The sequence below is a fragment of the Chiloscyllium plagiosum genome, chromosome 16, assembly GCF_004010195.1.
Source record: "Chiloscyllium plagiosum isolate BGI_BamShark_2017 chromosome 16, ASM401019v2, whole genome shotgun sequence".
NCBI classification, from domain to species: Eukaryota; Metazoa; Chordata; class Chondrichthyes; order Orectolobiformes; family Hemiscylliidae; genus Chiloscyllium; species Chiloscyllium plagiosum.
This window is the reverse complement of record NC_057725.1, coordinates 61,132,045-61,148,515: the sequence shown is the minus strand read 5'-3', so window position 1 is coordinate 61,148,515 and position 16,471 is coordinate 61,132,045. Positions and strand designations below refer to the sequence as shown.

The 16,471-nt window shown below is 42.4% G+C and overlaps 1 protein-coding gene across 4 annotated transcripts in view; it reads right to left on the bottom strand.

The window, feature by feature from the left end:
* Positions 1 to 16,471, bottom strand: part of arhgap1 (Rho GTPase activating protein 1) — a 45,988-nt gene that overhangs the window by 17,149 nt on the left and 12,368 nt on the right. Inside the window, exons 3-7 of one of the 4 annotated variants that reach the window (XM_043706228.1) lie at positions 9,822 to 9,878; positions 9,377 to 9,478; positions 7,291 to 7,378; positions 3,444 to 3,575; positions 1,624 to 1,710 (exon numbers count right to left, since the gene is read on the bottom strand). In XM_043706228.1, coding sequence (XP_043562163.1) covers positions 1,624 to 1,710; positions 3,444 to 3,575; positions 7,291 to 7,378; positions 9,377 to 9,478; positions 9,822 to 9,878 — 466 coding nt within the window. The remainder of the gene's footprint in view (positions 1 to 1,623; positions 1,711 to 3,443; positions 3,576 to 7,290; positions 7,379 to 9,376; positions 9,479 to 9,821; positions 9,879 to 16,471) is intronic. The other 3 variants (XM_043706229.1, XM_043706230.1, XM_043706231.1) reach the window with 3 other exon arrangements.

The following is a 16,471-nucleotide window of genomic DNA, read 5'->3' as shown; positions in this document are numbered from 1 at the left end:
ATTGTGTGCAGTTCTGATGACCTCCCTATCAGAAAGATGTTGTGAAACTTGAAAGTGTTCAGAAAAGATTTACAAGGATGTTGCCAGGGTTGGAGGATTTGAGCTACAGGAAGAGGCTAAATAGGCTGGGGCTGTTTTTCCTGGAGCGACGGAGGCTGAGGTGTGACCTTATGGAGATTTATAAAATCATGAGGACCATAGATAGGATAAATAGACAAGGTCTTTGCCCTGGGCTGGGTCCAGAACTAGAGGGCATGGTTTAGGGTGAGAGGGGAAAGATATAATAGGGACCTAAGGAGCAACCTTTTCACCCAGAGGAAGTGGTGAAGGTTGGTACAATTGCAACATTTAAAAGGCACCTGTATGGGTATATGAATAGGAAGGGTTAGAGGGCTATGGGCCTAGTGGTGGCAAATGGGACTGGATTAGGTTAGGATATCTGGTCAGCATAGATGAGTTGGACCGAAGAGTCTGTTTCCGTGCTGTATATCTGTATGACTATGTGATTGAGCAAGCAAATGAGCAATTGTGTGTGCATTAGGGGGAACATAGAGAGACTGCACGTGCAATTTTGCAAGCTGCAATGAAGTGTGGGCATTCCTGACTGACCTCGCCCCTTCTGCAGAGGAACCTCGATTATCCAGAATTCGATTGTCCGAACATCGGAATATCCAGCAAGATCGCAAGTTCCCCATGCCTTGCATTCGAATATCCGGAATTCGATTAACCGAACAAAATACTCCCCACCTGTGTCCTTCGGATAATCGAGGTTCCTCTGTACATAAACATAAGCTCAGCCAAAACGTTCCCTGGAACCTCTTCCTTCCGTGCAATCTTCCAAAATATCTGGACTCCAGCAATTCTTGCCTCTTGTACATCCCATTGGTGGATGTTTCTTCAGCTTTGGAAGTCCTAACCTCTTCCATTTCCTCCCGAAGCCTCATTTTCCTAGTTCCCCCCCCCCCACAAGAGGGTCCTTAAAAACTGTCTTCATCAAATGGCCTGAACAGGACTCCTCTGACACGCCTTGGAACGTTTTGCTAGCCTAAAGGACTACGGAATTTAACAAGTCATTGTGAGTGAGGATTAAGAGCATGTAAGCTCCATGTCTATGTGCATGTTGTCATGGAGATGGGCTATACATCATGAAATCATTACAGGGAGAAAGTGAGGATTGCAGATGCTGGAGATCAGAGTCAAGAGTGTGGTGCTGGAAAAGCACAGCCGGTCAGGCAGCATCCGAGGAGCAGGACAGTCGATGTTTCGGGCATAAGCCCTTTCCAATGAAGAGTTTATGCCTGAAACATTGATTCTCCTGCTCCTCAGATACTGCCTGACCGGCTGTGCTTTTCCAGCACCAAACACTCAACTACGAAATTGTTACAGTCAACTTCAACCCTAATATTATGTCTCAGCAGTCATCAGTGGGTAACAATCAGCATTAGAAACATGCCAACCACAGAGTATTGCACTGCTGGCCTGACTGAGATTAGCTAGGACAATGCTAACCTGTCTAAGAGAAAACTGTGACAGAAAAGTAAATTATTAACAGCAATTTTTAAGATGCAAGTAATGAATTTGTAACTGTTTTTTTAAATTCAGAATGAACTAGCATGGACCAACCTGATTATTGGTTTAAAGACAACCAAGAGTGCTTTGATGAACCTGGTAGGGTGGACGATGTACAGAGCCTTGATGTTCTTCTTGTATCTGTGTGGATGAAAATAATCCAGGTTTCTGAATACAATGCACTCTTTTCACGGGATTAATTTTACAGGGAAAATTCATAGCTTTGACAGTTCAATCACGCTGGGTTCCTCCATCGCTGGGGAGTGACGGTTAAAAATCGTTATGGTATTGACTGAGTTTTGTTTCCTTGATTGCTGATGAAGAGGAGAAGACACGGCCCACCCAGAGTGAAGCTGTTTAAATATGGCTCACTTGATGAACCACTGCCTGCAACTCTTTTGGGACAAGCTTCACGCACTTGGCTACCCTTAATTAAAATCCATCACATGCGAAAGCACATAGGAACGTGCGGATTAGGAGCAGGTAGGCCATTCAGCTGTTCGAATCTGCTCTTTTAATAATATCATGGCTGATCTGTTTGCAACCTCAAATCCACATTCCTGCCTACCCCTGATAACCTTTTGGTTCTTCCTCAGCAAGAATCGCCTTACCTTTGCCTTGAAGATGTTCAAGGACTCAGCTTCAATCACCTTTTCAGGAAGCACCTCGTAATGAAACAGTTCCTTCATATCCAGGATCAAGCTAGTGCTATCACATCTCAACTCAGCTTAACCCACTCATAAATAGTTGCTCAGCAGCTGGGAGCAGGAATCCTAACACGTTTTCTAACCCAAAGAACAAGATCAATCACAGCATTCTATACAGAATAGCTGAACAACCAAGGAACTGAATCTAATGTAGCCTCCAATACAGGTCATTCTGGCACACAGCAAGGGCAGAATTACTAAAAGCTTTAGCCCTGGCATAGTGGCATCATTGGGTGGCATGGTGGCTCAGTGGTTAGCACTGCTGCCTCCCAGCGCCAGGGACCCAAGTTCGATTCCAGCATCGGGTGTGTCTGTCTGTCTGCCTGGAGTTTGCACACCCTCCCCGTGTCTGCGTGGGTGTCCTCTGGGTGCTCCGGTTTCCTCCCACAGTCCAAAGATGTGCAGGTCAGGTGAACTGGCCGTGCCACGTTGCCCAGTGTTAGGGGAATCCATCAGACGGAAATGGGTTACTCTCCGGTGTGGACTTGTTGGGCCGAAGGGCCTGTTTCCACACAGTAGGGAATCTAATCTTAATTCTGTCAAAAAGGTGTGAATTCAAGTACCAGCTCAGGGTTTGAGCACACACCCTAACGTTTAAATACATCAGTGATGGACAGCTGCAATGTCAGTGTTGTTGCCTGCAGCTTGAAATGCTAAAATCAGGCCTGCTCTGAAGAACAGAGAAGGCCTCAGCATCATTCATTAAAAGGTACCTTTTTCCCAACACAATTGGCTGCCTTGGTTACCTGGATTAACTGAACCTGCTTTGATATGAAGGACAATAATGCAGCGGTCACTGAACTGCTTCAGCTTTCACACCATATTGTATCAAGTAACAGGAGCTGGCACAGAATATCAGGAACATCAGGTGCTTTGACCAGGTTTGTTGTACAATTTTCTCCAATCTGACTTACATTCTCGGACTTGGCTTGTATCATTTCCCCCAACCCCACCCCGAACCACCAGCAGGAGAAACACATTCATTTTATCAAATCAACAGACGACCTGGAAGAATCCACTTACCAGATCTAAGCACTCCTCCAGACTGGACACATGCATTCTCTCTTGTATGAGTACAATGCAGCAAAATGCACTGAACAGAATGGGAGATCCAAGCTCATTTAATTGAAATGTTGAAAAGCCTATCTAAGGTACAAATATACTTACTTTCTGTCAAATTCCTTGTAGGCTTCCAGTAACCAAGCAAACGAAGGTTTATTCTGACTGTTGAGTCCATAGTGGAAGTACACAACTGAGTAGTCACTCTCTACATACTTGTCCAGCGTGTGCTTCAGGTATCTAATGTTGAGGAGATAGAAACAGATTCAATACTGCAAGCCCCAAACTCCACTGATGAATTGATATTCATTAATTACAAAATATGATCAAAGATTCAAACAAAACTAAAATCCAACACCTTAAGAAAAGACGATAAAGAAAGGAGCAGGAATAGACAACGTGGCTATCCATCATTTGATACAAATATTTTCTGCCATTTACACTTTCCATTCACCTCCACATCTCCATCCCCTGAAAGGACAATCAGTTTATCGCAGCCTTGAAAATACTCAATGATGGTGCGTTCACAACCCTCAGGGATAGAGAATTCCAATGATTTGCACTCTTTGGAGTGATGAAAATTCTCCTCATACCGGTGCCAAATGATAGTCTCCTTATTCTGAGACTGTGCCCCTCTGCTGGAAATCTCCCAGCTACAGGAAGCAATATCAAATACTTTCAGGATCACGCATGTGCCAACCTCTCATTCTTCTAAACGTTACAGTGCAGACCCAATTTATTCAGTCTCTTATCATAGGACAACCCTTTTATACCAGGCATAATCTAGTAAACCGTCACTGCACTTTGTCCATTACAAATATATTCTTCCTTAGACACAGAAATCAAACCTCAGACAGTACTCTAGATGTAGTCTCTGCAGGTCTCTGTATAAATGTAGCAAAGCCTCCTCATTATTGCACTGACTGTCAACACGCCACTTGCGTTTCTATTACTTGGTGTACCTACATGTTACCATTGTATAAGTACACCAAAGTCTGTCTGAACATCAACACTTGCACATTTCATGCCTTGTCCAGGACATCCTGCTTTTCTATTCTTACTACCAAAGTGAATAATTTCACAGTCCTCATGTTATACTCCCTCTGGAACCTTGCTGCCCACTAACTTAACCTGTTTTTACCTCTCCAGCCTCTGTGTGTCCTCCTCACAGCTAAGGTTTTCATCTTGCTTTGCATCATAATCAAACTTAGATATATTACTCTCGGCCTCCTTGTCCAAGTCAGATTGAAAATAGCTGAGGTCTCACCATTGATACCTGCAACACTGAAGTCATTGTCTGCCAACTTGATAATAACCTGTTTATACAAGCCCTTTGCTCCCTGTCCATTATCCTGAATATAATTCTGTATCCATGTATATTACCCTCAACTCCATGAGGCCTTATCTTGCATATTAAGGGTCTGTTTCCATGCTGTACATCTCTATGACTCTATTATTCTTTTGTAAGGCACCTTATCTAATGGACTTTATTAATCCAAGTGAATTACAGCTACTCGTTCCCCTTCATCTATCCTACTAATTCCACCAAAGAAATTCTGATATACTTTTCAAAAATGCTAGCTTTTCTGATTATACTATTCTTCTCTAAGTGCTCTGTTCAGACTTCTTTACCAAAACAGCCGCATTTAGAATACTGTGTACAGTTCTGGTCGCTACATTACCAAAAGGATGTGGATGCGTTGGAGAGGGTGCAGAGAAGGTTTACGAGGATGTTGCCTGCTATGGAAGGTGCTAGCTATGAAGAGAGGTTGAGTAGGTTAGATTTGTTTTCGTTAGAGAAAAGGAGATTGAGGGGGGAACCTGATTGAGGTCTATAAAATCATGAAGGGTATAGAGAGGGCAGATAGAGATAAGCTTTTTCCCAGGGTGAAGGATTCAATAACAAGAGGTCACGCTTTCAAGGTGAGAGGTGAAAAGTTTAAGGGGGACACACGTGGAAGGTACTTTACACACAGGGTGGTAGATGCCTGGAACACGTTGCCAGCAGAGGTAGTAGAGGCAGGGACTGTAGATTCATTTAAGGTGCATCTGGACAAATGCATGAGTAGGTGGGGAGCAGAGAGTAAAGATGCTTAGAAATTGGGCGACAGGTTTGTGGATTTGGATCAGCTCAGGCTTGGAGGACTGAACGGCCTGACCCTGGGCTGTAAATTTTCTTTGTTCTTCTTCTTTAAAATATTTCAGCACTTAACCGATGATTGATCTCAGGCTAACTGAGGTGGCCGATTTTCACTCTCTTTCCTTTCTCGGGTACCAGGGTTACATTTTGTCATTTTCAGTCTTTTGGGACAGTTCAGGAAAATAGGGAATTACGGACAATCATAGCCAGTGCACTCACTATCTCAGCAGTTTTTTTTTTTTTAAAACCATAGAGTGTAGACTATGGTCCTAGGGATTTGTCAGACCTTAGTTTCTTTCATTTCCCAATAAATTTTCTCTGCTGTTATTATTTACTTAAGTTTTTTTTTACTTTTTATCTCCATGGTTACCCTCTATTACCAACATGTAATTTGCATCCACTATGAAGAGAGATACAAAGTGTTCATTCAATATCTGTCTTTAAAGACAGGTTGGTCACAGTCATGATTGAAATACACCCCAGACCGAGAAAGAGAGTGCTCATTTCCTGACAAGATGTAAGGCCCTAAGTGGGTTTGGGTAGGTTAGCTCCAAGTGGCACAGCATAATAAGAAGGACTCCTGGATGGCTGGTGTGCAGAGTGGCAGGTTTAGGCCTTCTACACGCTTGAAGATAGTTGAGACACATTGTCAGGGTTCTAATAGAAACATTTAGGTGTTTTATCTGTACTGGGAGTACTTAGTGCACACTGTGCACCCAAAATGAACAGTCTGCCACAACCTTCTAGACCCACAGTATTATCAACACTTCAACAAAAACAGAACTCAGTTCAAAGAGAAACTTGTCCCACTCTAGTTCCTAAATAATGACAACTGAAAATGATTGTGGTTACGATGAGACAATGTTGAGGATCAAGGAGCTCATCAGCATAACTGAGTTAATCTTTAGAGCGAGTCAATTAACAACTGCAGAAAATGCTGGCAGAAGCTAAGCTTTGAGAATGGAGAATGCTGAGCCAACCTGGACAGTAGTATTTTGGGGCTTTTGACTCCTTTCACATCAGCCACCTCCTGATAGCAAAGCTTATCACTCCAGAAAGAATTCCAACTGTGTGCCACAAAACAGTTCAACAATGAGAAAGGAATCAGGAGGTTAGGCTTTGCGGGAAACCAGCTGCTGACTAAGATCCAGCTCAATATCGCAAAGTCGCTGATTACCCAAAGCAGTAAATTGCTAGGAAGCTCCACACCGTCATATCTACTCCAACTGGTAGCCACAAGTTCCAGATTAAGATTAATCAATTTCATAGCACTGCTGACTCTCTTGCCCCATTAAACTGGCTACTCTGTTGACCTCTGGGTGGGGGTTAAGAATCATAGGCTGTCAAGCAGCAACGTTCCACAAGGGGACCCAAGAAGTGTGTGGTGTTTGGCCAAGAGACAGTCCCTCTAACTCCACTTGCTGATTGATCTTGGCCAGTTCAGGAATGGGGTGGGAATGATAGAAAGCGCTCTGTTTTGAAGATTTTCCAGCAAAGAGTCTCATTATTCGTTGATTATAGCCTCCTGAAAATTCTATTTGCTATTCCATTAATTCCCTTAATCCCCTCTCAAAATAACTCGTTGGTGTACAAATTCAACATTATATCCAGGCTCAAGAGGATATGGTGTTAATACTAGACAAAACAAAAATTCTACCTCTGTTGGATTTTCCATGATAACTTAAGATCCCCAGTTATCAAACTGTCCCATGTCCTCTAAGTCAAGTTGCATTCAAAGATTCATTTATTCTGGGTGTTTAGGGTGTGGCACTTTACGAGACAAAAAAAAAAACACGTTTCTTGTGGCAAACTCACTTAAGCAGTTGGGTATGGTCCAACTGGTGACTGGGAGGCATCCGACAGGCACTGACCACTATCACCTTCCTGCCAAAGTTATCATCCCCTGTAGGAATAGACAGGCTGGGTCAGTTCATTTCACACAAACCAGCGTTCTCTCCAGTGAACCAGTCAGAGCCTTTCACTGAAAAATAAACCTTGAATAATCACATTTGCAAACTAAACATTGTGGATACCAATCAATAATTTTTCTTTTTAAATCTGGTTTGAGTATTGTCATGAGGGTTTCCTGTAGCCTTGGTTCATCTACAAAGGTCTCAGAATGAAGAACAGTATTTGGACACAACCAAATGTGTGATCCCTCCTCACCATCTCCTGATGGTGCTCTTCTAACCCCACACTGTTACAGAGTTCATCACATCCAAAATCCAAGGCTTGTTTGTGGGAAACAGTGCTCAGGAACCAAATAAAATTGTCTCACTATGAAGGAAGGGGTAAAAAAAACCTCAAAGCATCAGCAAATATGTGAATGGCTATATCATATGTAGTAGCTGCAGTATTATTTACAGGGAAAGCAAGCGAAGCGTGAGAAAGAAAGCAACACAAGATGGATGGTTAAATCAAGTTAGGTGGGAGGAGAGTCCTGTACAACATAAACAATGGTACAGACCAATTGGGTCAAATGGCCTCGCCTGTGACCTGTACTTTCTATGCAATCCTTTCTAAATATTTGAAAATAGTTTCTTCCCCTTCACACACATCAAACTGAAGAGGAAATTCCAATCCAAATCGAACGTGGGGTGCCAATTAGAAACATACAATTAAACAGCTTACTGATCAGTTCCACAACACTTATAATGCAAGGAACAATGCTCCCAGAATTTTGAGAAGTACAAAGCATATTGTACCTAGTGGCTCTGGTGCTGCAACGTCAGGTAGAACTGTCATTTGTGCAACATACAAAACCACATCAAACTGAGCCTTACTACATGGTGAAAAGTGCATGTGTCCCTATGGAAGACAGTGTGCACAAGACATCAGACAAACAGAAACTCTAGCAGCATGGATTTCAACCATGTAGAGATAGCCTTTCACTTAGTGGTAACATTCCAATTAAATCCAGAAAGTTTTTACTGCATTCCAAATAGGGCTGACAATGGCAGCCGTAACATTGTGTATATTCAGCAAGACACCCACATCTAGCAGGTGTAGCTGGGACTCTCTACTTATACTGTGAATGATATTATATCCACCCATCATAGAGGTCAGGGCACTAAATGAAAGTAACACATCACAGCCTAACAAACTTAGTCTGTTCCAAATCCGTTCAAGATTCACATTATTCTAGGAGAGAAGAACACATGGAAACAACCACAGTTTAGTTAAGGGACCCAAACATGACAATGGCTTCTATTCGCATCCAACACCTCACAAGGTAAAGCAGCACAATTTCTGCATCCCCAGCCCTGGGCAAACCGAGGGACAAATCGGAACACCAGAATAGAGAGAGATTTGTCTAAACTCTGACAAAGATACGAAATAAAAGACAGCAGATACAGAGATAACACATGGGGGAGTTTGTGTGTGTGGGACGTGGAGAGGTGGGCATACCTAAAGACCATAAGATAATCAGGATGAAATCAAATAGGGAATTTATCTTTACTCACGAGTGTTGAAAATATGGACACTGCTACCACGAGGAGTAGTTGAAGAAATTAGGACAGAAACACATATGGGGAAGATAGAGAGCATTTGAGGGAGAAGGGTTATGATGGCAGGTTTAGACCAGGAAAATTGGGAGGAGACTCGGGCAGAATCCAAACAATTGCGCACCTGGTTTGCCTGAATGACCTGTTTCTCAGGCATATAATCGATGTAATCTTAAATTTAAAAAAGTTGAGGTAATTTTAAGAATCCCTTTCTCATGGCAGAAACAAAAGGGGAAGCTGCTCACAGGAAAGAACACTCCTTCATTGAGATACTACAAAACCTGGCAAGCACAAGGAGTTGCATCAGAAGGGTTCCAGTTGGATTTTTCCTCCTCATCCAACTCCATAATTGTATTCTGAACAATAGTAATTACAGACCATTTTATGCCACTTACCTGCTACTTCCACAATTTGGCGTCTTGCAATATCATAGTATGGATCGTCCCACTTCAGATCAGGGGGAGTATCAACAACTTCAGGCAAGGTCTCATTGTCTGCTGGAAATCAAGAGAATATTTAGCCTCCAAACTCACATCATATACATATATATAAGTATTAGAGGGTGTGCTCTACACCCAGTAAAGCGTAGGTAGGTATCAGTCAGTAAACACAGGCAGTAAACTGGTCAGAGATTTGAACTAGATAGGTATTACACATCCAAATACCGACCTAAAATCATTACACTCTTTAGTGTAACTTAGGGATTCCACTAAGCACCGCCCCCCCCCACCCCCCACACACAATCATACTCCCAATCCTCAATGAGCCACCTACCACCTCAGCTCAATCTCCCATTCACTCACTCTCATGTCCTCTCAATTGACATCTTTAAATACTTACCTGAATATGGCAGCTCTCCCTCTTTGCCATCTTTCCTTGCAGAAGACTGCTCTGAAACTAAAAATCAACCATGGTGTTAGGATAACATCAGTTCAAGAAATCAGGATGTATAGGCAGCTTCTTAAAGATAAAAATGCCAAAGGCAATCAGGGACTTCTTGAGAAGTGGTTTACAGACCTCCTTAAGGATGGGAGGTTGAAGTGTTAAAGGAAGAGGCAATTGGAGTTTATCAGAGAGGCACAGAGATAATCATAGGGGATTTTAATCTACTTGAAGACTGGAAAAGTTAGACGGGAATAAGTAACCTAGACAAGGAGTTCATAGGATGTTTTTGGGACAGTTTCTTAGAACAGCACTTTCTGGAACGATTCAAGACAGCAGTCTATACTAGACCTGGCATTGTGCAAAGAGATTTGATGACTTTGCAGTGAAGATGCCTCTTGTTGTCAGCAAACGTGTAAAATCATTATATTTTGCGGGAGAGAAGATGGATCCCAAGCCTAGCATTTGAAACTTAAACAAAGGTGATTGTGAGGTCATGAAAGCACAGCCAGCTAAAGTGAAGTGGCAAATTAAGTTAGGAATAGGTTAAGAGAGATGCAGTGGTGGATATTTAAGGGGGGTATTTCAATATGTACAGAGTAGGTACACTGCAACAAGAAAGAAAAGTTCCAAGGAGAGAATCCACCATAAAAAGTTGGTTTCAAACTTAAAGAAAACGCACATAATTGTGCAAAGAAGGATGGCAGGAGAGCAGATTGGACAGAATTTTTTTTTTTAAACCGGAATGACTAAATGATTAATAAGGAGAGAAACATTACAGTACTGCACGAGAGAAAATCAAATACAAATGTGAAAAAGTTAAGAGTTTCTACAGATATTTAAAAATGAAAGTTAAAAGTGAGCTTTAATTCAATAGAAAGTGGGTGTGGAAAGTTATTAATGGAAAATAAGGATGAATTGAATAGGTATTTTATACTAGTCGTTATTACGGAGAATACAAGAAATCCCAGAAATAGGTGTTAATCAGGAAATAGAAAGCTGGGAGGAACTCAAGAAAATCACCAGGGAAGTGCTGCTGAGCAAACTGTTTGAGCTGTGAGCTGACAAGTCCCCAGGTTCTGATGGACTTATCTTAGGATGTCAAAAAAACTGGCTCATGAAAAACTTGGTGCAGTGGTTTTAATTCTTCAAACTTTCCTGCATTCGGTGAAGATTCTATCAGACTGTAAAACAGCAAATGTAACTTCTTTCCCCAAAGGTGGAGGGAGACAGGAAGCAGGAATGTACAGGCCAGTTAATTTAACATCTGTCACAGGGCAGATATTAGGAGCTAGTATTAAAGATATTACAGTAGGACACAGGTTACTTCATGGTTTTGTGAATGAAAAATTACGTTTAACCAACACATTGGAGATTTTTGAGCTATAAATAAAGAGGAACCAGTTGATGCACACTTAAGCTTTCCAGAAGCCAGTTGATAAAAGGGCTACGTTAAAGGTTATTGTGGAAAATAACAGCTGAAGATTTAGGGGATAACATATTAGCATGGAGAAAAGATTATTTTTTGTTAGCTAGGCTTAAATGGGTCATTTTCCGGTTGGGTAGATATAACAAATGGTGTGCAACAGGGATCAGTGCAAGGGCATCAACTTCTTACAATTTATATATGGAATTAGATAGGCCATTGTAACCCATGTGCATGTTACACCCTCAGAAATTGTGCTCACTTGGATAAAGGGAATTTGAGAGACCATATCTGAGCTATTGTTTGACAGTATTGCTTACCTTATTTAAGAAAAGATGTACTTCTGTTAGAGGCAGTTCAGCAAAGGTTTACTGGACTAATATCTGGGCTGGGCAGGTTGTCTTATGAGGAAATATTGGATAAGCTAATCTTGCTTCTGTTGGAGTGTACAGCTGAAAGAGGTGATTTTAATGAAACATATGGAGGGTACATGTAAAGATACATTCCTGTTGTGGGAAACTGTAGAATCAGGAACTAGTGTTTAAAAGTAAGGGCTTGCCCATTTGGGTCAGAGATAAGGAGACATTTTTTCTCACAAAGGATCGTGAGTCTTTGAAATTCTCTTTCCCAAAAAGTGCCGGAAGCAGAGCCCTTGAATATTTTTAAGGCAGAGGTAGGTAGATTCGTGATTCCTAAGGGGATGAAAGGTTATCATAGGAGCATGTGCATGTGAGGTAATCAGATCAGCTCCAACACACACCAACCACACAGAGAAAGAAGGGTATTTACAACACCTGCCTTTTCAATTGTGCAAATAATTTGGAAATCGCCATTGTTTAGAGATTTATACATCACAGATTAATAAACAAATCTGTGCAAATTTCTAAAGGAAAGCTCAGGGAAAAGAACAGTAGGGTAGAACTGATTGGTTAGCCAAGTCAACGTAGATATAATAGTCAATATCACAGAGCTCCATTAATATCTTAAAGAAACATCAAGCCTCATTAACTCAAACACATTCCTAGCAGTTTTCTTTTCCCTCCCTCAGACAACTGAAGAGGAGGAGGTGTGAAAGTTCTTCAAGATTAGTAACATAGATTTGTTATTAGCTGAGCCTAAGCTACATTTCACATTTGAGAAAGTTAATAGTAACTAGCTGTGATTAGTCATATCATTCAGTTCAGTCTCCTGGAGTTTACAATGTTGCATTCAAGTCTCAAGAATATCTAAGAAATATGCCAAATTAAAAGTTTCCCAGGAGCATGCACAATTTCTGAGGGTGTAACATGCACATGGGTTACAATGGCCTATCTAATGCCATTAACTACAAGCACTGAGTCGTTCACTGCTAATGAGGGCCACATTGGAAGCCCAACTTCAGTGTAGCCAACTTATACTCAAAGTTGGCCATTGCCAAGAATGGCTGCATGGGAGGCTATATTAATGGTCTATGGGATCACTTGGGCTCTTTTCCTAATACTTGGATTGGTTTTACATTGATTTATTTACAGCTGTTCACAACAGGCACAAGACTCGCTACCTGACCTGCATTCCCTGTCAGTGGTCGAAGTGCTACCTTGCCGAGGTATTTGTATCAACGATAGCCAGGTGAGGTGCCGGAAGACTGGCGGTTAGCAAACGTGGTGCCACTGTTTAAGAAGGGTGGTAAGGACAAGCCAGGGAACTATAGACCAGTGAGCCTGACATCGGTGGTGTTTTTGGAGGGAATCCTGAGGGACAGGATGTACATGTATTTGGAAAGGCAAGGACTGATTAGGGATAGTCAACATGGCTTTGTCCGTGGGAAATCATGTCTCACAAACTTGATTGAGTTTTTTGAAGAAGTAACAAAGAAGATTGATGAGGGCAGAGCAGTAGATGTGATCTATATGGACTTCAGTAAGGCGTTCGACAAGGTTCCCCATGGGAGACTGATTAGCAAGGTTAGATCTCATGGAATACAGGGAGAACTAGCCATTTGGATACAGAACTGGCGCAAAGGTAGAAGGCAGAGGGTGGTGGTGGAGGGTTGTTTTTCAGACTGGAGGCCTGTGACCAGTGGTGTAACACAAGGATCGGTGCTGGGTCCTCTATTTTTTGTCATTTACATAAATGATTTGGACGCGAACATAAGAGGTACAGTTAGTAAGTTTGCAGATGACACCAAAATTGGAGGTGTAGTGGACAGCGAAGAGGGTTTCCTCAAATTACAACAGGATCTGGACCAGATGGGCCAATGGGCTGAGAAATGGCAGATGGAGTTTAATTCAGATAAATGCGAGGTGCTGCATTTTGGGAAAGCAAATCTTAGCAGGACTTATACACTGTTGCGGCTGTACATGACATTGGTTAGGCCACTGTTGGAATATTGCGTGCAATTCTGGTCTCCTTCCTATCGCAAAGATGTTGTGAAACTTGAAAAGGTTCAGAAAAGATTTACAAGGATGCCAGGGTTGGAGGATTTGAGCTATAGGGAGAGGCTGAACAGGCTGGGACTGTTTTCCCTGGAGTGTCAGAGGCTGAGGGATGACCTTATAGAGGTTTACAAAATTATGAGGGGCATGGATAAGTAGACAAAGTCTTTTCCCTGGGGTCGGGGAGTCCAGAACTAGAGGGCATAGGTTTAGGGTGAGAGGCGAAAGATATAAAAGAGACCTAAGGAGCTACTTTTTCACACAGAGGGTGGTACGTGTATGGAATGAGCTGCCAGAGGATGTGGTACAATTGCAATATTTAAGAGGCATTTGGATGGGTATATGAACAGGAAGGGTTTGGAAGGATATGGGCCGGGTACTGGCAGCTGGGACTGGGTTGGGTTGGGATATCTGGTCGGCATGGACGGGTTGGACCAAAGGGTTTGTTTCCGTGTTGTACATCTCTATGACTCTAATTGGCCCAAGACCAGCTCTGGTAGACACAGGATCATGGAGTAAGGTTGCAAGCAAAGGGTTTGAGCAATATTCGGTGGGGTATTGTGAAGGATTCCAGAGGTGACGTGGTGGAATTGGTGTTAGGCAAGTCATGGAATGGTGAGCAGGTTCAGGAGTGGCAGGGGAGGTTAGTTTAGCCGAAAGGCTCTGGGGGCCATGGACGTGGAATTAAAATAGATGGAGGTCGAGAGAAAAACGCTGAAACCAAGGAAACTAAATGGGGTGGTCTTCATATGAGGAAAGGGATGGCATCTCTGAAACTAGGCCATTACCACTAGAACTCCCTCACTGATTGTTCCAACAAATTCCTACTGGGGTCTACCTAGATGCTGTCTACCTAGATGCTGTCTACCTAGATGCTGTCTACCTAGATGCTGTCTACCTAGATGCTGTCAATGTTGTAATCCACCGTGTTGCTGGAGATTCAGATACAGGTATCAAGATGAGAAATAGTAGATGTTTCATTTGATCTTGTCCTGTTTCATTAACATTCACACTGGCTGCAAGTGCCAGGACTGCCAGCTCTGAAGTATCTCTCAACACTTTTGCTCCACCAGCTGACAACTCTCATTGCCTTTGGGTGTTTACAGCTTTCAGTAACGTGCCGTAATAGTTACTGATGCCCCGAGTCTACACAGTAGAGGTTTCAGGCTAACTGGACATGAGAAGTACTGAATTCAAACCTCTTATCGCATGCACGTATGGCTGCTCTGCGGAAAACAAAGATAAAGACTCTTAGATATTCCCTTCCCTTGCTTTGTGATTCAGAGAGCAGTTGGACTCATGAATAATACTACCTGACTGAGATTAGTTAACTTTCCAAACCACAATCTCAACCAGCTAGAACGATAAGAATGGGAATACAAAAGTCTCTAAGTGCCCCCTTCTAGCCGTACACATCTTGACTTGAAAATAACACACTGGCAGCTGACCACCATCACCTTGGGAACAATGAAGGACGGACAATAAATACCAGTCCACATCCCATAAATGAGTAAGTAATAAAACATGGAACCTAGGACCTGGGACCTGCAGATGTATCAATACCAAACTGAAGGCTGCCCTTAAACCAGTAAGGAATTAAGAGGAGCCCGAGGTTTACTGTGATTTTAACTAAACCACAGTTGGAGTCCCATGCAATCATGTGACCTACCTTGCTCCCGAAGCTTGAAATCAATAGCTTCACATGCCTTCATGGCCACAGTCAGTTTCACTTCTCGTGTGGTGTTTCAAACAGCTGATCTTCAGAGGTCCTAGTATTGCTTATGAACTTAATTTTGGGTTTAAAGTCTCTCAAGGGACCAGGTAAATCAGTTTAAATGACTTTTCTTACCTCGTTTCCTCTCAGCTGAAAAGACTTTGCGTATTAAGGAACAAAATCCACAGTCAATTAACATTCCACTGTTGGTGGGTGATAGCCTTAGGTCTTTGTGCCACAATGGGATTGGTCACCAAGACTGACTGACAGGCCAGACAGCCAATCAGGGATGGATATACCCTGGTGATGTCACAAAACACCAAATCTGCCTCAACTCTTCTGGCCCAAGGCTCGAAAATGTCACTGGGGTGAGAAAGATTCAACACACCCAAATGGGGACAAGATACTGTCTCAGATTTAGAAGCTCTAAGATACCTCAAAATTAAAGATTAAAATTTGACCCACCGGTTAAATGAGTACAAATGCAGGAGTAATCAAAATTAATTTGCATTCAAATAACTACTGCAATATCTTAAATAAATCAACATGGGAGACTACCTAAGAACTGAGGTGAAATGCATGGACCTTGGAAGACCTTTATAAAATTGTAGGTATTCACTTTCATGTAGTTGGACAATCACTCTGTGTGACTGCTGAAAATGTTAATATTCTTTTGACTTCATTCTTCTGATCATCATGTGCCCCCCCCCGCCCCCACTCTTCGGTTCACTCACTAGCAATTAGCATGCCAATACTCACTGCCATTCATTAAACCATACCCAGCAAAGGCTGCTCCATCAGGATATTACTGGAAGGACTGGCTGACAAGGGAGGGCAAGGATATTTTGCAATGGGAATTTCTTCCTTCTCCCCTCCACAGTATCGCCTCTTTACTCAACAACATACTTGCTAGAAGTTGCCCAGAACCCCATCAGCTTTCTCAGATTATTTTGCTCCTTGATTTGGAAAGTGCTGTCTCACCGTCCCGTGATTCTTTTATTCGTATTGGTGAGGAGGCACTGACAGTGTCACATTGAGACTATCGAAAAAGCTT